The sequence below is a fragment of the Aphelocoma coerulescens genome, chromosome 4 (genome assembly GCF_041296385.1).
Source record: "Aphelocoma coerulescens isolate FSJ_1873_10779 chromosome 4, UR_Acoe_1.0, whole genome shotgun sequence".
NCBI lineage: Eukaryota > Metazoa > Chordata > Aves > Passeriformes > Corvidae > Aphelocoma > Aphelocoma coerulescens.
Window position 1 is genome coordinate 21884083 of NC_091017.1, and position 19375 is coordinate 21903457.

General features: G+C 39.9%; 1 protein-coding gene across 15 annotated transcripts in view; it reads left to right on the forward strand.

Annotated features, from left to right (window-relative positions):
- Positions 1 to 19375, forward strand: part of CCSER1 (coiled-coil serine rich protein 1) — a 666540-nt gene that overhangs the window by 19727 nt on the left and 627438 nt on the right. For 14 of the 15 annotated variants that reach the window (XM_069013059.1, XM_069013052.1, XM_069013053.1 and 11 more), the window contains one exon: positions 2518 to 2747. In XM_069013059.1, the coding sequence (XP_068869160.1) occupies positions 2645 to 2747 (103 nt within the window). In that variant the 5' untranslated portion in view covers positions 2518 to 2644. Of the gene's footprint in view, positions 1 to 2051; positions 2074 to 2517; positions 2748 to 19375 lie in introns of those variants that run through there. The other variant, XM_069013060.1, reaches the window with a different exon arrangement.

The window sequence follows — 19375 nt, forward strand, 5'->3', positions numbered from 1 at the left end:
TATGAGGGCTGAGCTGTCTTTCAAAACACAGTTTCTTGGGACTTTGCACCCTACTGTACAGCCCACATGGGCTCATTTCATCTGATTCTAAAAAGACAGGCCAGTGGAAGAGAGTAGATGATTTCTCCTTTTTTTTCTTTTCCTAAAGTTTGCATTAGTGCTGGTGGGACAGTAATGTGAGAATTCATGGAAGGAAAAGCAATTGATGTAGCCAGGATTTTTGATGTGGTCTGTGAGATGTCTTCCCCCCAGCTTTGGCCCTCTCCCAAGAAATAGCACAGCACCTGAAGTTTGGTCCTGATGCTGCTGCATCCTCTGGGATGCAGCAGGCTCTGGGGAGTTTGATGGTACTCCCCAGACCTCGTACATTAACACTGGGCTCTTTTGCAGCAATGGTTGAGGCTGCTCTGCTGTACTGCTCACAACTTTGGCCTCCCAGAGAAAAAAGTTCCTGTCTAGAACCAAGAAACCTGGATCCTCCTGCTTTTGACTCTCTAACAGGAGAGTTACCTAGAGCAGCCTTGCATGCAACACCCCTTTCCAACACCTTTCTCTTTTCCATTGCCAGTTTTGTCCTGGCACAGAGTCCTGTGGTCAAGCAGTTTAGCATGGGTAGCTTTAACCTGTGACACATTTAAAAAGCGTAAGTATGGACTATACCAGAACATGCAATGTGTTTTTGCTGAACTGAATAGCCTGGGTGTCTTGATGGTACAGGAGATCATTATGCCTGGCTTATCAGAATAATTACACTATCAGTGACCTTGACTAAGAAGGTCAGATCCTTTCTGCTCATCTCCCAATTTAGCGTTATCTTTTTCATACACCTTATGCTGACACTTAAGTAATCCATACAGTGCAATTAGCAGGGAATGGCCATGAGTTTTACCTTCAGAAGCAGGGAAAAAAGGCAGGATTCCCCTAGTACACACTTGACTATTCATTAATTAGCTCCTTTTGTATCGTTAACATCAGATACAGGTCTCAGGAAATGAAGGGTAGCCAACACTGAAAACAGACCACTCAATATGAATTCCCATACAGCCAATGCTATCTGCAAAAGCTTCTGTCTGTTCTTACAATGATTTGTCTAATAAAGTGCTAATAATCTCAGGTGTTACAGAAACTATGATGGGATTCTTAAATTATTGTTGTTATTATTGTTATTTTTTTAACCCTCTACTATTAACTAGAATGAGAATGCTAAGAACATACTGTTTTGAAGAGCTAGCTGACTGATCATGTTGTACTTATTTTTTTTAGAGAAATGTTGTGGAAATGCTGAATTTTAACCATACCAAGAGCTATGTAATACTGTGTGCTCTGAAATGTCATGTACTACATTGATCAAATGAGATCCCCACAATGAAGGTGTCTGTGTTTCAGTTCCTTTCTGTATAACAGAGATACTATCATCCCCTCAACTCATGAAAAGTGCAATGAAAATTAATTAATTTTTGCAATACACCCAGGTATTAGCGTAATGAGATTCTAGTCCTCATGCCCCTCAACTTGCTGTAATATCTGATTCCTTTCCCTCTTACTTATTCCTATTTTGATCTTAGAATTCACCCCTTTAAAAAAGGCACTTGTTCAAAAGTCCTTATGAAAATTAAGAATAAAAGTGTTGTCCAATACCAAACAATTTTTTTATCCAGAATAAGGACTTCCACTTTCAGTTTATTTAACCATCTTTTGTGAATGAAATGAACACGTTATATCCACTTTAAATGGTCTGAAAACTTCCATGTTTTCTAAAAAACTTTTCCTCTTCTATTTTACAGCAAATTTATTTGTCAAATTCAGCTTGAGGCTAAAAAACCCCATCTGAAATATGCTAAAAATGGTCACAGCTGAGTAGGCAGCTCTACTTGGTAATAAAAAAAAGCCCTTGTGAGTCAGTTCAGCAGGGAGATTTAAACAGGGTCCTGCTTCAGGTGAGAAGAAGCCTTTGGGGCTTGCTTTTGGGTAATTCATAGGAGAGTTACTCTTCTATCACTTGAGGGCTGCTGTGGCCTGACCAAAGGAGGACAAGAAAAGGCCTGGTATTTTCTTCTTTCTCTTGGTCTGCAGGTGCAGTTGTACTATTTTTTCTATTTATTCTGTGGAAAAAAGGTCTGGCTAAGTAGAACAGCTCTGGCATTTATTGTCCTGTGCTTATTAAGTCCTCTAACAAATCTGAGATGGAACAAAACAGAATGATCACTCTTGGAAGAAATACGTCACCTTTTTTCAGCTTGAGATGCCTGGAAAAAGTCAGGACATCTGTTTGATTCCAATTTATAATGAGATGAAGTTCATTTTTAATTTGTTTGTTATTGTTTTTAGTGGAAATTGAGTTTTAGTACTGTTTCTTTAAGGGCTCTAATGTTTTGATTACTGTCTTCTTTTCCGACCCTAACAAGTCTGTGATGCTTTACCAGCAACACATGGCTACATCGTGAGTTTTTAATTAACAATATATGCCAGCTGAAACAGATCTTACTTTTCTTCATTGCCTCTTTCCCTCTTATGCAGGAGAGGTGCTTGCTGTGAGTTGTGTGGGGGGTAGTCGGAGCAGATTGTGCTTGTGCCTAGACACGTTTGTGCCCTCTGCAAGCGAGGGCCAAGGAGGAGATGTGAGAGAGCTGGGAAGAGGCCTCCTATGACTGCTCTCAGCATCCAGAAGCTACAGCTTCAAGAAGTCGAGTGCTTTTCCTCCCTGCTCTCTAAGTGTTTCTTTCAAAGGCTAAAGCAGCAGTGCAAAGGTAAGTCTAGAGTGATGAAGAGAAAATAGCTTCTTTAGCTGAGCAGAAAGGGAATAAGGAAGACATGGTGAGTTTCCCTGTTTTGCCTGGACTGGGTTGTAACTGCAGAAAAAAGACTACAGCAAACAGCCAGCCTTTCTAAGAGACAATTTTGTGTTTATTTACCTGTATAAAATAGTTGTCAGTTTGGAGCATTTGCAGGCTTGTGCTTATATTCTGAATAGTTGTTAAATTGGTAGACTGGGGAGATGTGAAATTTCACACTATATTCTCAATGATTCATAATATTCCAGTTATCGTAATATCTAATCAGGAAAATACAAAATTAAAATGCATTCTTATCTAGGAAGACTGAAACAAGAATACAAAACCAAACTAGAAAAAAACCCAAACAGTGAGAAGTGTTGCCCCTTAACATCCTAGCTCTATAAACTGCTTTTGAAATACAAGAGATAAATCTAGGTATTGGAAAGTCAGCTTAGAGAACAGCTGTGCATTAAGAGATGTCTAAGCTCCTTTCTCTGCAGAAGCAATTAGAAGCCTTTCCCATGAAGTTAATACTATTAATATAGCTACAGTAGGTTTGAAAGTCTGGATCTGGAAAAAGAAGTGCTTTGTGTCTCTGTGACCACTTGTTGATCAAACAAATAATCCCAAGACAAAGTAGTGGTGAATTCACATGTTTTGGATCACAGGTATTTTAACTGTTCTCATACCCTGTAATGCACAGGAATGAGAAGCTGGCTATTCCTTGATTCAGTTCTGTATCTACACAGAGTATGTTTGCTATGCAGAAGGTATACATGCATAGATTCTCGTATTTCTTTGTATGCATCAACACACACAATATTCAAACAAAGGTATTTGCCCCAGGGTCTCCTTACCTAACTCGTGACTCCTTCCTGCAGAAGAGCTCTCCCAGCATTCAGGGCTTTGATGGATTTCTTTTCCCTTCCATGCTTCGTTTGTTCTCCTTCCCCAGGGTGGATGCAGTGGGTGATGAAGTCTGAAATGAAGGATGTGCGTGGCTTTCTGAACGTGCTTTTGCAGAAAACTGACAATGAGAGGATGCTTGCTAGCTCTCCCTAAAACTTCCTCCTTACTCTTCTGTATTTTGGACATGCAATGCTACTGTCTATTAACCTTTGTTTTAAAGATAGATTGTTTTGGATAATGAAACTTCCTGTTCCTGGAAATTAGGTGAATGATGTAGAATATTACACCCAGGGTAAAAGGGTGTGTTTTTCTGCTGAGATTTGTATGATAGTGATGGAAATTCTTATTTAGCAGATTTCATTTCTAGTAATGAAGGGGTCAATATTATCTATTACGCCTTTTTGGGCAGTTATTGCTCTCTTCCAAGATTATTTCTGCCGAGATATTGTGAAATATAGCTTACTGCCAAAGCAAAAACAGAACTCACAGAACACATGAAAACAGTTCCTCTGTGTTAGTGTTTACAGGTAGGTGCCACCTTTTTTTCTTTCCAAGGATATCTGAGGTCTAAGAAATCAGCACTGTGACACTTTATTTGCTGGTCTTCCCGTATTCTGCCAAAGACTTCTCAGATCTCAGAATTCTTGTATTGCTGTGTTGTTGCTGCTCAAAGGCAAGGTTGCACTAGACCCTACCAGGCAGGGAATCTGGATGGGTTTTTTTCCCCCTAGTGATTTCAATTTTAGCTTCTGAGCTGCTTCAGAAAATTACTAACTCATCTAAAAATTCTGGGCAGCTTACTGTGTATAATGTTAGCCACTCACACTTGTTATCCTATGGTTTATTTTCTACAGAAGTGTTTTTTTACCCTAACAGATTGATGATTGACAAAATTAAATACATAAATGTGAGTATAATTATTGGGTCCCACTATTTTAAGGTGACTTTCATGAGACGACAACCTCATTGAAAGAAAAGATAAGAGTTAAAAAAAGACCACTTGTTTTATTGTCTTCATTTGAAGCCTGTGGATCCACAGTCAGAAAGAAAAATAAATCCATATATCATGAAAGTTGTACCCAGGGAGTGATTACTTCAGAGTTCCTGAAAATTGAGGGCTTGCCACATGAATCCAAGGGGTTTCTGATGTCAGAAAACTTGCCTCTTAGCCCCCTCAAAGCGCAGGGAATGTAAGTCGGGGACACACATTGCCACTGCTGCCGGGCTGCTCTTTTGGAGGCTGGAAGGGAATTTAGGTAGGAGCTAAGCAGCAAACATGAGACTTTCCTACCAGGTGCTTGGGCATTTTGATGATGCTGGCTCTAAAAATCAAACTCTTTGTGTCAGGTGATAAACAGTTCATAAAACTGAATATCAAATATCTGTCTGTGATAGTGATTTTTTAGGCTAATATGTGAGAAGATATTCTCTGTAGCTACAGGAAAAGAGGAAATTAAGTGCTAGAAAGTGCTAGACTTGAATTATGGCTGTGAATGTATTTTGTGTATTCTGTATACTAAGAGGAAGAGGCCTTTTCCAATCTTAATGTAAAATTTTGACCTGGAGTGAATGTAAGTGATTCTTGGGAGAGCCTCTCTGCAATCTATGTAACTATCAATGGATTAGGTTCGAGCTTTTCTTTAGACTCTGCTCAGGTATTTTGTCCTTTGACTTGGTAAGTCAACATAGAAAGATTTAAGCACTAAAAATAAGATCTTTTTATCAACTAGACTTAATTGGTACAATTAATGAGCTCAGTGAGCTCTCTAAGTTTTCATATTGTGAAAATTTTTCCATTCCGTGATGGATCTGTATTTTCCTGGGGTTTTCTCATTTCCATCTCCCTTCTCCTGCAGAAAACATAGATTGCTTTCCCACCCCATCCCCCAGCCTATTGCTTATTAAATGCAACATCAAAAATGAATAGCATAAGGGTCGAAGTATTCTGAGTAATCAAGAAAGCTAATTAGGAATTTTAGCATTTACTTTTAAGAGCAATTAACATTGGAACAAAGATGCCTGGAGAAAAAAAAAGGATTTTTCTTCATTTGACATATTTAGATCTGGATATATGTTTTACTGTTCAAGCAAAAGCTAATTTTAATGTAGACATTTCTAGATTAGATTTTAATCTTGTCTAGTAAAGTAAGTGATCTTATACAAGGCATTTATAATAACACCTCTTAGGTAGTGAATTTAGACCTATCAGTGATAACATTTTGCTCTTTGATCAGTGACAGTAACCACCAGATTGCACTCTTGGAGAAGGATTAAATGCTGTTTCCTATTCTAATGAAAATATTTGTCAGAAAGGTGTAATCAGCTACTGTGGTCAGTCAAAGCTCATAAAAACCAATTATCTGTACTCAGGATTCAACAGGAAAAATTATCATGTGAGATGGCTTTGGCTAACACAGGAGGCTTTTCTGAGCTTGGGAACTAAAGGCTTTGTTACAAACTCTGAATTACATTTTGCAGTTCAGAAAGGATGATTTAACTGTGTTGCCTGGTTGAAATATTTTACTATTCCTGGGCCCTATCTGGGCAAAAATACTTTTTTTTTTTTTTTTTTTTTTATTGCTGTGAAATCCTGTTCATCAGTGAGTATCTGACAGCTAAGATGGGGTGATGGGTATTTTAAGGATATTTGGTGTTTGTCCCTGTGGAATGAGATGCAAAATCTCCTTTGTGTCATGTCGGCACTGCCGTGCGTCACCTTGTCACTACGCTATTTCATGTGCTGCTGACCTCTCTGAGAGCGGGCAGAGGAGATTCAGTGTTGAAATTCCCCATGTCCTTCAGTCTGTGCCAGTGCTGTGACAGCTTTGTGGAGAGGGAGGACTTGAGGAGCAGATCTTGAGCTACAGGATGTGAAAATGATTTATTTTTCTTTTGTGTAGACAAAATGCGCAATTTCTCTGCACGTTTCTATCCAGCAATGCAGCCAGGCTCAGGGTGATTATTTTTGTGCTTCTTTTCTATACTGAATACCATCTGCTACTGAATGAACGGTATTAAGGAAATTTTTGGTTTATCACATGTTTAGCTGATAACATCTATGGTTAAAGCTGACACAGTTCTCTATTGACTAATTTCTGAACGTATCAGGTAAATGTGAAATAAATCCAAGTCATCTAAATGCATATTCAGTGAGAGCTGCAAGAAAGTTCCTACTCATGATAGGCTGGAGCAGACTTGGGAAGAAGCTGAGTGTACTTCAGCAGAAGGGATGTAGCAGGTGCCTAGAGCACTTCTTCCCTTTTAATACTGTTGCCTGAAGCAGAGAATTATTTCAAGTGCAACATAGGTTCCCACTGATAAAGCAGATTGCCACTGGACCCAAGCATTTCTTACAAACCTAGTTCTTCCCTGCCCCATGCATCTCAGTTGCAGACATAAAGCACCATCCAAAGCCAATCCCCCCTGCTTTGGTCTCTAACACAAACATGATTTCTCTAACACAAACAAAAACTTACGGTTCTGTAAACATAGGTGATTCTGATAACACTCATCAGCAATGTGCGGGTACAGTGATTATAGGAAGAAGCAAGAAATGCTGTAGACTTGCATCTTCTTTGTCCAACCTCCTCCCATGCAGCATCCTGATGCTGACGGTCTGTCTGCCAGTGTCTGTCTGCGTCTGTTTCAAGCTGCCTCGTGTTGCTGGAGATCTGAGGGACAGCCTCTGGCTACGCCAGGGGTCATGCTTGAGGCAGAGCTGTTGTACAGACTCCAAGCTTGGTCTCTGGGAGAGCCCTGGGAAGTCTGATATGATAAAGATGCAGTTTTAATTTATATGTTTTTTTAACCTCCTTGGAGAGTGCTGGGAGTCAGACTGCTCTGCAAAGTCCAGGAATGACTGACGTTGCTGAAGAGGAGACTTCTGTTCAAACGGTGAGGTTTTCTAGTCTCACCGTCATGTTCCCAGACTGCTCTTGAGTAAGTCCAGAGTCAGGCAGCTCAGGTTGGCTTATCCTGGGCTTGCTCTTGTGAGTCAGTACTTTATCCAGGGCTCTGCATCTGACAGTACAGTTGTTCAGTTCGGTTTTTCCTGCCAAACTGCCTTGCAGTGGTCTCACGGCAGAGGTGGAGTGGGCACATCCAGAATTACCTATTGTTAGTGGGCACAGGGACTTCCACATCTCCTATGTGCAATAGATACAAATGAAACTGCTCAGTAGTTGACAATAAACAAAAATGAACTGGGGAAAAACCAAATTAGATTCAATTTCTTCCAACTCCGGGTAACACTTTCGAAGTGTTTTTATACCATTACTTCAACTTTTTCAGTCTGTATGGTGGGATATTTCCAACCCATTAGCATGTGGGACTACCTGAATTAGTACCATGGTGATCTAAACCTTGGCTGTTTTTCTCTTAGGCCACTTTCTACCTGAAAAGAGTAAAACCAGAGGACTTTTACTTTTTACTGTTACTTTAATTCAGTCAATGCGAAATTGCCTGTCACAGAAGTATTTTTAAACGTGAGGCAGTATCTTTGCCCAACTATAAAGGGAAGTACGGTACCCCAAGTCCATGAAAACTGCTGCCAGACCAGGGCTCTGGACCCTTTTTTGTGCTTGTAACCACGAATCACCCTGCAGCCATCTGCACCCATCAGCTCATTTTTATAAGTTTAAAATGGAGTGTAAATGGGTTAAGTGAGACACAGGTCCATCTTCTTATGTGCTTGGAATAACAATAGAAGCAGTTGACTGAATTTTCTGTGGATACCCTTGGTCTCATTTACATACGTTCTCTATTGGCAATTGCTGCTCTGCTTTGCTAAAAAGATGAAATACAAAAATGCCCTGTCAAGTGTCATCTGATTTACAATGGTACATGAACGAAGACAAACTGTGGGCTTTATGAAAAGCAGAATACTGAGTAGAATGAATCCCAAGGATAAGCATTCATTTGTTTTGTGAATTTTATATCTAAATCATAAATAAGGCATAACAATTTAAATTTCCCTTCTGAATTAATCTGATATGGCTCTGAAAGAGTACTGATAGTTATGATCTTTTTTTCCACCCAGTCCCTACATGAGCACTGTCTTCATTGCCCTTTGTGCTGTGCAATTACCTACTGGCATTAATTGCTGCACTCTTAAAATAGTTTACACCATGAATTCACACATCCTGTGATTTGCTTATGTGGTAAATCCAGAGGCAGCTACAAGAAATACCTGATTATGTTTATGAGCCCTTAAGTGCACACAGCTATTGACAGCGTATTTTAATGCACATATTACTATTGATTTTATTAAATTGTAGTTAAGTTCTGCAATTAATTTTTATTATTACTAACCTTACATTAGCTTTCTGCATACCTCAGATATTCACAATAAATACATATAGATGGATAGTCATCTGGAAAAAAATTAAGGCTTGAGCTTTCAGCAAAATTACTTGAGAGGAATTATGGAAACACTTGCCTTTTTTTTTTTTTTTAACTAATGTGTGTGCAACATTTTACTATTTAACAGACATGCAGATTAAAAAGAAAATTCTGGCACGAGATACCAGCTCGTGATGAGCAGGGCTGTATCTGCAAGATTATTTTTTTTTAATGTGGACGAAACAGTAGACAGAAGCAGCAGCTATTTAAGATTATTTGAGGTTAGCTGAGCAATAAAGCTCCCAGGGAAAGGAGTTACGTTAAGTGCTAAGGGAAATATGGCTGGTACTTGAACTTTGCTAATGAGGCAATTGTTTAAAATGTGGAGGCCAACGCTAAAGCAGCAGCAAATTGGCAAAGAAGATGCAAACAAAAACCAAGACATTTAGTACAGCTTCTGTATTTGTAAGTCAGAATACAAAGTGGCTCCTACTTTGTTCGGGAATGGGAGGAGATACCAGGGCTTTGTTTTTCCTGCAGTTATTCCTGCTCGTTCCAGGCAGGCATAAAGGATGCTTATTGGGCTGGGCTAAGGGGAGTTGATAAGGATAGAAATCGTGCAGACTCTGAAACTGCCATCACCTCCTGGGATCTGCAGTAGAAGCCAAGGGCAGGTTTGTGTCTGAGAACCTCAAATGTCAGGGAAAACTGAACGAAGGATGTCATGTCTCTTGCTCCTTCTAAGCGCCAGCTGAGTCAGTCTGACGGTACAGTATTGGAAGCACCGAGAATAATCTCAGTTGTTTAAGTTATTCTTGTATAGACTGAGGAAGCCTGTGTATAATGTAATCATGCTGTTGATTTAAAGGAAAAGATGAAACACCATTCTGAGATTCTTCTTGCATCTGCCTGAGCGTTTTTCAAATAAAAAAAATCTGCAGTGTCTTTCTTCTTAATTTCCTCATGCTTCTTCATTTGCATGTCAAATAAAACCTCCCTGACTAATTTTGATGACACTGCAAGTGTTTAGCTCTGAAGACAATCAGTGTAAGTTGTCACATGTTATCAGATAACCATTGACAAACTACCTAACCTTGTGCTTCACAATCTAATGTATAACGATTTTTTTCATGAAATAAAGAAAATTCGAGACCACTACAAAACTATGTCTTTTGTTTGGGAACACATTATGTGCAGTGCTGGAAAATGAGAGTCGGGTCAGGTAATGTGACTGAGAGCTTCCTTCTCCCTCTGCCCCTAAGGCCTATTTAGCCTTGAGACATTTACCATATGCCACAGATTATTTTAACCATGAGGACTCCATATCTTTATGGATATGGAGCTATCACTGGGCTTTCACTGTTACTGGACTTTCAAGGTTAGTTTTCTGAACCAGTCTGAGAATTATGCTGATGTTGCAGACATGTCAGTCTTGATCTTCGCACTGTTTTTACTTTTTTTTTTTCCTTCTTCCATGAATAAATTTAACAGCCATTTGTTACCTTGCAGTGTGAACTTGAGGCAGAGAGAGCAGAGAGTGTGCATGGATATATTGCCTGGCAGGGGGTATGTCTTCCTTTAAACTATGGGAAACATAGATATTGCATTTTCATATTAGGCACATCGAGCTTTAGAGCTTAGTTTCCAGTCAGTTATCCTACTTGGTGAAGTGAAGCGATCCATACTAAAGGTATTTTTCAGCAATATCTCAGCAAATGTCATAGAAACCACCTCTTTACTGTTGGTAATTATTTTTCCCAGTGGAATGACGTCCTGGTCTTATATGACAAAACAATAGGAAGGTGCAAAATTGGCCTTGTCAACTCTGATAGACTTGATTGAATGCACAGCAACAAAGAATAACTAAATATATATGCTTTCTTTTCCTAGGATATTTTTGGTTTGTATCATAAGACATAATTTTACTTTTCTCTACATTGTGGTTAGCAGAAAGAGGGAAATATCTCAGATGTGCAATGCTATTATTAGATGTTACCTATAAACATGGGTTTGCATTATTTGATGCGCTGGTATAGTGTTTGTTAGAAAATTTTTTTCCCCCTAAGAAAGACATGGTCAGAAAAGACTTTTCATAAATGGGATTTGAGTGTGCGTGTTGTATATCATTTAACAAGGAATGAGAAAGATGAAAGGTCATGTACAAGTTTTACCTCATTTAAAAGGTAAGCTTGAACTGCTTCTTAAAGGCCCCTTCTTAAGGTTTGGTAACAAAAAAACTACCAGAGCGAGAGCTTTTTCTCTGGGCTGTTCCCAGGATTTTCTGAAGGGCCTCCTTGTCTTGCTCCTCACTTGTCTGAGCGTGGGGTTGCTTCCCTGTGGCTGGAGGGCTCATGGAAAGCCTCTCACGTGGGACAGGAGTATTCCGCAGCCATCTAGCTCCAGTACTCACAGGGTCTCATTGCCTTTATCCCCCAGCTGAAGAGGCGCCAGGGAACAACTGAAAAAGAATGTAAAATGTTTGTCAACACGCTGCTGTCATTGTGTGAATAGAATGCTGAGCTCTGTGTTGCACGTACACCTCTTCTCCCGGTCGATTAAAAATTACTTGGGTGCTAAAAACTTGCTGGCTGACTGGTGTGAGAGCATTGCTTAACGGCTCCTACCCACAGATGCTGGATTTTTGCCTTTTGTTTGGATGCAAGTACACTTGAAATCCAGCAGAGGACCACCACGAAATTTTGTTTTGAGGGTTTGCCTCAGGTGCTGGCTTCAACCTGCACCTCAGGGTGAAGGAAGAAGCAGGACAGTGAGAAATTGTGCTCAGACAGCCTGTATCGGGTGGGTGCCTGGAGGAGGTGGCAAGCACTGAGAACCCATCAGGGCAAAGCAGCCCTGCAGCCCCTTGGGTGAGCGGGACCCTTCTCTCCTCTGCCCCCAAGCACCTGGCTGTGCACTCAGCCTGGCCTCTCCCACGGGGATGAGAGGCACGCCAGTCAAAGGGATGGTGTTCACTTTCCCAGCAGGTGGATGAACTTGAATGTCTGGTTCTGCCCTGGTTCACACGGTCTGTTCACTGAAGAGATCAAAGCATATTTATTTCTGGTACAAGACTTGATACAGATTCCTGTGGCTGTGCGTAAGCAGAGCACGGATGGACTCTGACCATCGCAATAACCCCAGCTCCACCACGATGGCAACACCCCTCACCATACCTTTTGGGAAAACAGTCTTTATCTAGTGGACCAACTTTGTCTACCAATTAGTTTGTAATCAAATTCTCTTGAATATTTGTTATTTTTTATGGAGGTTTTATGGCTTAAGTAATCTCAGATTTTCAGGCATCCATGTGAAATAGTTGTGAAACAAGATGATCAACTGACTCATTTAATGTTATGCCATAAAGCATGGCTTGATTCAGCTTTGAGTTTCAGCTGTGTCTAGCTGTAGTTATAACTGAGCAGTGAATCACTACCCCTTGGTCACTGACCCTTTTGGTGTTGCTTGGGATCTGTGACTGGGAAAAAAAGTTTATGTCAAAGTTAGAAATTTCCTGTTCCTTGGTCCTAACCCATTGCAACAAATTATCTGTGTACCTACCATTCTGATATTCAAACAGTTTTATTTGTTCATTTTTTTACTTTCCTAAGAATTTTTGCCAGCTTGTGAAGAGGCTGGTTAGCTCACAGCCTACCCCCCCACAGCTCTCTACCACATCACAAGCTATGTCATGTGTTAGGGTGACTGGCACTGAGTCATACTTTATTTTACTGTACCTGTACTTTTTCTGCCATAATCAACTTTACTCATATTCTTCCCTGCCTTTTCTTTATTCAAGTAGTAATTCACATGCTAATGGGATTTTGTTTGAGCCTGTTTCTAGAAGAGTAGCTCTTAGCTGAAGTTTGTCCATACTTTCCATTGTAAAGATCTGTTTAGATTGGAGATCTTTAATTTTTTTTTCCAACAGCTGACATAGGTAATCAGCAAGCAGTGTGCTTCTTAAAATCCCTTGTGAAAAACTGAGTAGGATGCCTGTACTATTTGCAGTAGTTTACCAGAGATAAAAGCAATGTTAGAGCTCTCATGCTAAAGCCATTTTTCTCTCCTTTGCCTCATTTTATCTGGCAATTCCCCTTTGACAGGGGCTGATTTGACATCTTAGAGGGTCCACAGACAAATGCCCGTCATGGTAAAGATGCTCCAGAGTGCTGCAGGGCTTGCAAAGTAGCCAGCGTGCCCAGCACCACCATCTTGGGATTTCCACCTGTGTCTCAACACTCACTGTGTATGCAGCATTCAGGCCTCAGTTGGGCATCCAGGGTCCTTTGAAGAAAGGTTAAGAAAGTCAGAGAAAGGTATCCTTTCAAACCAGGAAAGCCCATATTGCTTGTAACAGCTAGGAAGTGAACATGAAAAGAAAGAACTGGAGTTTATGTGCCACTCTCCTCTTCCTTTGGGATCCAAAGTGTGACCCTTTTCTGGGGGTTTATTCCAAAATGTGGCATTAGTTAGACATATGTTTGAATTGCCCTGCTTTGAGCAGGGCCAGGTGTCTTCCTGAGATCACTTGTGACCTAAATAATTGCTGCCTAGGGGCAACTGGTGGAGGGACATAGCACAACATTGCCTGGTTTCCAGTGACTTGTGATTAAAGCAGCAGCATGTGAGAGACCCAAGTTCACGTTCCTGTCCTGCCTGTTTCACAAAAACACGAATCCCTATGTTGTACTCCTCAAGGGGCTATTCTGACAAACAGGTTAATAGATACTCTGGAGGGCTGAGGTTTCCTTTGGTTTCTTAGTCTGGAGGAGTTTACCTAGAGAAGGAGACAACTGGATGCTAGCTCCATAGGGTACTGCAATTCCCTGCAGATGCAAAAGACTGGGATAATGTATGTGGAGTTATTTATGAAGTGTACACAGGGAAAAACAGAAACCAGCTTTTAGGTTAGTGTGCTTACCTGAACGTCAGACAGCTGAGTTGAGGGGGATCTGAATGTGGTTCTCTGGCTCCACTGCACTAGTAGATGTTTTGGTATTTGTCGTGCCTTCAAAACTTTCTAGCTCTTTGGGGAACATCACTATGTATGCTGTAACCTGCATATCAATGTCAAAACCATGTTTACAAACCACAGTAGCAGCCAGCCACTACTGAGGCAGCAGCAATCAGCAGTAATCCCTGAATGAAGCTAAAAGGTGCCCTCCTTTTTCCTGGCAAATCTCACCCTTGGCATAACCACCACGAGGTCCAGGAGGCTTTCTGCCTGGCTTTGTTTTGCTTTGGGTTTTTTTGTTAGAAAGAAAGTCTGTTTCTACAGCATCAGGAGACTTCCTTCTATACATAGTGCAATTATGGACACAAATGCATTTTACAACCAGTGCTGAATATCATATTTTCTTTAAAACCCTGGTGAATACTAGAATCTGAGTTTCTAGAAATTTGTGCTGCAGTAAGTCAGAGCATATTCCCACAATATGGTAAGATCGATCCAGGTAATTCTGTGTAAAACTCTGAACTTCTAGACATGTGCACACATGAAATTCCATTGATGTAATGGGCTTTCTACTGCAAAGGAAAATGTTTGGTTTGGATTTTTTTCCCCCTCTGGCTTGCAGGAGTAGAATATTTCAGTATGCATTAAGAATTATGCACCTTAATCATAAATCAATTGACTGGTTTATATGAAATGTAAAACTGGTATTTTCAGGTATTTCATTAGAATAAAAAGAACTGTTCTGCAAGAATAGCTTCAGCCCTCAGCCCAACTTACATGCTTAGCTAGATTAATATGAGTGGAATTGAAATAAGTGAGTCTGGATCAAGTCAAAGTTAGACTGCAACGAACCCTACATTGAAGTCAAAGGTAATTTTCCAATTGATTTTGGTAGATACAGGATGTCAGAGACAAGAAAGATGGTGAAAAACCTGGTATTTCCGTTATCAGTGCTGTGTTGAGGATATACGTGCTTCAGATTTTGCCACCTATTTGCTGTGCAGGACATGGGGAAGATGCAGGAGGCAGTCTGGGAGAAAATGATTGAACCAAGGATTTAAGGGCTGAAACTCTTGAAGGCAGCATCCTCCTAGTAGGCTAGTGATGGAACTCAAGACTCTAGAGCAAAACTGGCTATTCTAGGAATACACTATTAAATACCTGATGGCTCTTCTGGTGAAACAACCTAGGTATTTCCACACTAAAGCACACCCCGTGGCATTATTTCTCTCACTGTGGAGAGAACCTGCACAAGGTCCTTTCAGATAATTGGGTTGCTGGGTTTTTTCACACTAATTAAACAGAAAATGTTTTGAAGTGAAGTCAGTCATTCTCCCTGGCACGTTGCCATATGGAGTGGTGCAGGGGCAGATGCACTCACAGCTCTCTTCACCGGCTACAGTGTACAGCAATTGGTAGGAAAAAGACTCAGTGGAAAATGGCCTGTTCTGTGGAGATGTAAGTAATAGCAACATTAGCCCAATAAAAATCAACCGTGTGATTTTTATGTGCAGCTGTAATTATTTTCCACTAAAGGAGGTGCAGGAGGAGTACAAAGCCCGCGACTCCCATTGCTAGCAGCCTGCCTAGCAGAACGCCTGCCTCCTCCTCACTGCCTCTCACAGACACACATCAAACAATTGCATTAGCACTTCTGCTGCCTTTCTTCTCCCACCCTCTTTTTTCACACTACTTAAGAGCCAAAGCAGAGTGGTGTTGATAGTTGAGCCTAACAGCGAGTTTTGTTTGAACACAGCTTATCCTATCAATGATAATTCAGAAATTTCTACACGCATTTTGAAGGCAAGTTTAAGTAATTTTTAAAGATGCATTTCTCCATTCGCAAATAGTAAATAATTTGTTCTGTTTAGCGCTTCTGAAAGCGTGTCTGTGAATAGGATAAAATTCTGCCTCTAATCACAGAGATGGGCTCTATGTAATTGTGCATTTAGAATATGTAGAGTTCTAAAAGACATTTTTATATTTTTATACCTTTTTTAAAATTAAAAAGCCATTATTACATAAGAACAAACTGTAATATTTCATCTTTATTGCTGCTTTTACTACTGTGGGAGCAATTTTAAGGAATGGCAGTTCAGTAACTCTAGGTGCTTTCTGCAGACAACTGCTTTTTTTTTCCTTGACGTGTTTTTAACAGTTTTTGGATCAGGCCCCAAATATGTGTAATTAGCTTTTTATAAAAGCTATTAGAGTGTAATTGTCCTCCCATCTGGATTTTATGTTCTGGCTACTAATGCTACAGATGCTTTAAAATATATAGCTCCAAGCCCTGCTCTGATCCTATTAGCTAAGGCCTAAATTCCATTTTCTTTTTTTTTTTGAAGAGGCATGGAGAAATTGTTAGGATTTTAAATATATGTACTCACCTCACATAGGGGATGATGTGTTTAGTACTGCGGTTATAGATAATTTAGATAATTCACCTAGTGATATGACTCCAGTGCTGCTCCTACTAGGACCCTTGCCATCAAGTTCAGCATATACAAGTTTGTGCCCTACACTTATGTATTAGCAAAATAAATGCACGTTTGCTCATCGGCTTCCATAGCAAGATTTCTTTGCCTGAGCCAGTGTTTCTTCAAGTTCAAGTGTTATGGTCTTATAGAATCAAATGATGGTCATAATTTCTAAATAAAGTCTGTGGGTGTAATTTGGTATTTTGAGCAGTCCCACTTTTGTAAGAGGAAATACAGACTCAAAAGAAAGTGTAATCTTGAAAATCCCATCCATTTCAGATGGAATATTTGTTGAAGTCTGTGGGAGTTAGTATCCAGTTTCTGGTATTTTAATGGGTTTTAGGTCCCTAGCTCCTATATGCTCTGCAGAATCTCTGATTTATTTACTCCCCAAGATTTGCAAGGAAGAGCAGAATCCTGCTGGGCCAAACCACAGACCCAGCTACAATTTCTGCCTGAAAGAATCCTCTATAATCACTTCAAACACAGGATCTGGTCAAAGCACAGAAACCACAGGTAAAAATGTCCTATACCTACATTGTAGAAAAAAAAAAAAAAAGTCCTGCTATAGTGTTTTGTTTTTCGTTTCTTTTTTTTAAATCATCATTTAATGAACAGAAGTATCTAATAACGTGTTTTTTTCAAAAATTAATTCAGTATCTTGGAATTAACTAAAGGACACAGGATTCCTCAGGTTTTGTGGCAGGTATACAAATGTTTATTGAAGAAAGAAGCATTTAGGGACATAAATCCATGCTGCTTGTTGAGGCATAACTTACTGTTGCCCTTGGGAGGGAAAAACACACTGCACTTCTGTGTGTGTGTGTTAATGAACACATATTTAATATACTGGCACGTTTTACTTGCTGCAACACTCAGGTTTTCGTTTTCCATTTTTATTTAATGTCAGCTCAAATGGCACTAAGATGTCTATGGTCTAGGTACAGATGTGTTAAAGCAATCTGAAAAACTGAACACTAAATAGAGCTAGTAAGAAATATCTGTGCTTATTTCATAACTGTTCTCTACATGTGTGTCAGAAGGATCCTATTTATTATCCGTATATGGTTCAAAGATTTTCACGTAAATATATAAGTATGCTCAGGGGAAGAGTAAATAGGGACATGAAAGTCAGAAAATGTGATGTGAATTATTGGCACTATATATTAGCAAAATAAGTTTTGTGTTTTAAACAGTTTAATTATTTGCCTGTGAAGGGTATCTATTTGGCAATGTTTGGGCACTACTGAACTCCACAAAATTCTGGTACCTTTCTATATGCATCCTTTATGCTTCTGCATTTGCTAAAGCTTTTGAAATCCACACTAGTGAAAATGTGTCTGTTTAATGGCAGTTATCACATTTATGTGGCTGTAAATAGCATAAATTAAGAAATTACCCAAGATGAAGTTAATAGGCCTTTCTGGTGTCATCCTTCAGGTTATTTAAACTGATCACCAACCGGAGAGAAACTTCCACAGGAGAACTGCAGTAGGGAGCTGGTGCCTTTTGCTGAACACCAGACTTGTCCTGTTAACATAGATCCTCTTTTCCAGATGCATGTTTCCTAGGAAGGAATATGTGGTTTAGGGACCTGAGCCAAAATATGAGCCTGTTCAAATATTCAGTGCATGAGGCAACACTCAGCATTTCTATATTTGGGGAAGTGTGCTGATCTTTTTCTCATACTGAGTATGGTAGAGCTATACATCACGAGTGCTTGTGATGTTCATAAAAATAATACTGTTTAATAATAGAGTATGCAATAGAGTAATAAATATCCTTTAGGATGTAAGACAAAGCCTAATAAATTCATTAAGAAGACTAGATTTCCAGCCCCTAGCAGCAGACCTTGCACTTAAATCAAAATCACAACATGCACTTGTCCATCTTTGATAGAGACTTGGAAACAGACTTGAAAATGAGATGTCTGAATAAAGAAAATGCCCTTGCTTCCATAAATACTAAGTATGAAGCTAGGCATAATAGACATGAATGCGAAAATGGAGGCATCTTAGCACATCTTTGTGTCTGTTTGATTGCACATTGTGAGGCCTGGTGGCTCAATGCCTTCTCGCCTTGAGCCTTGTGATCATGCCAGCCTATGCAGTGGCTGATGAAGCAAACCTGTCCAGGCTGTAATAGAAACCTGAAGTGAAATGCAAGGCACCAACCTCTTTTAGACTTGGGTGCCAATTTGGAAATTTCCATGCAAGTGCTGCTCTGTAGAAATGCAATCTCACATTTACATAGAACCTGCCTGAGACTACATCATTCGTGGCAGCAAATACCAAGTAAGGGTGGTGCTGTGGAAAGGGCAATCAGGTCAGGCTTAAATAAAAAGCTGAGAAAGCTTTTTATTTTTTAAAAAAAATTTTTTTCCTTTTCTGTTTTTCCTTTTTTTTTCCTCTAACCCCAGTTCAGCAAGGGGCTGCCAGTGCAATACTCTCAAGTTATTTTAGTCCCATATGTCCATTCTCCAGCTGCAGCCTCAGACAGGGCACAAGAATGTGCACACTGATTATTCAGCCACACCATGCTGCAATAGTCCATAAACAATCTGCCTGCTGGATAAAAAAAAAACCCCAAAGTTTTGGTTAAGTCTAAAATGCTTTAATTTTAACTTGGCCAGATCTTTACAGTTGTATTGTCATTTGAGGTCTGCCACAGGTTGGTTTGTGTGACTACTAAAGATGTAAAAACTGTTTTTGCCTGTGCTTGGGGAAATATGGAGCTGGTGTTTTCTGCAAAGACCAAATCCTTTGCCTTCCTGAAAAAGCAATGGTGACCATCCAACTACAGCTTTTCAAATTCCTGCCAATGTGACCACTGCATGGTAGATAGAGAGACAATGCATGATAGAACTCAGAAGTTGTATACCTATTTCTAGTCTGTTTTTCAGGTAGATTCCTACTCCTGAA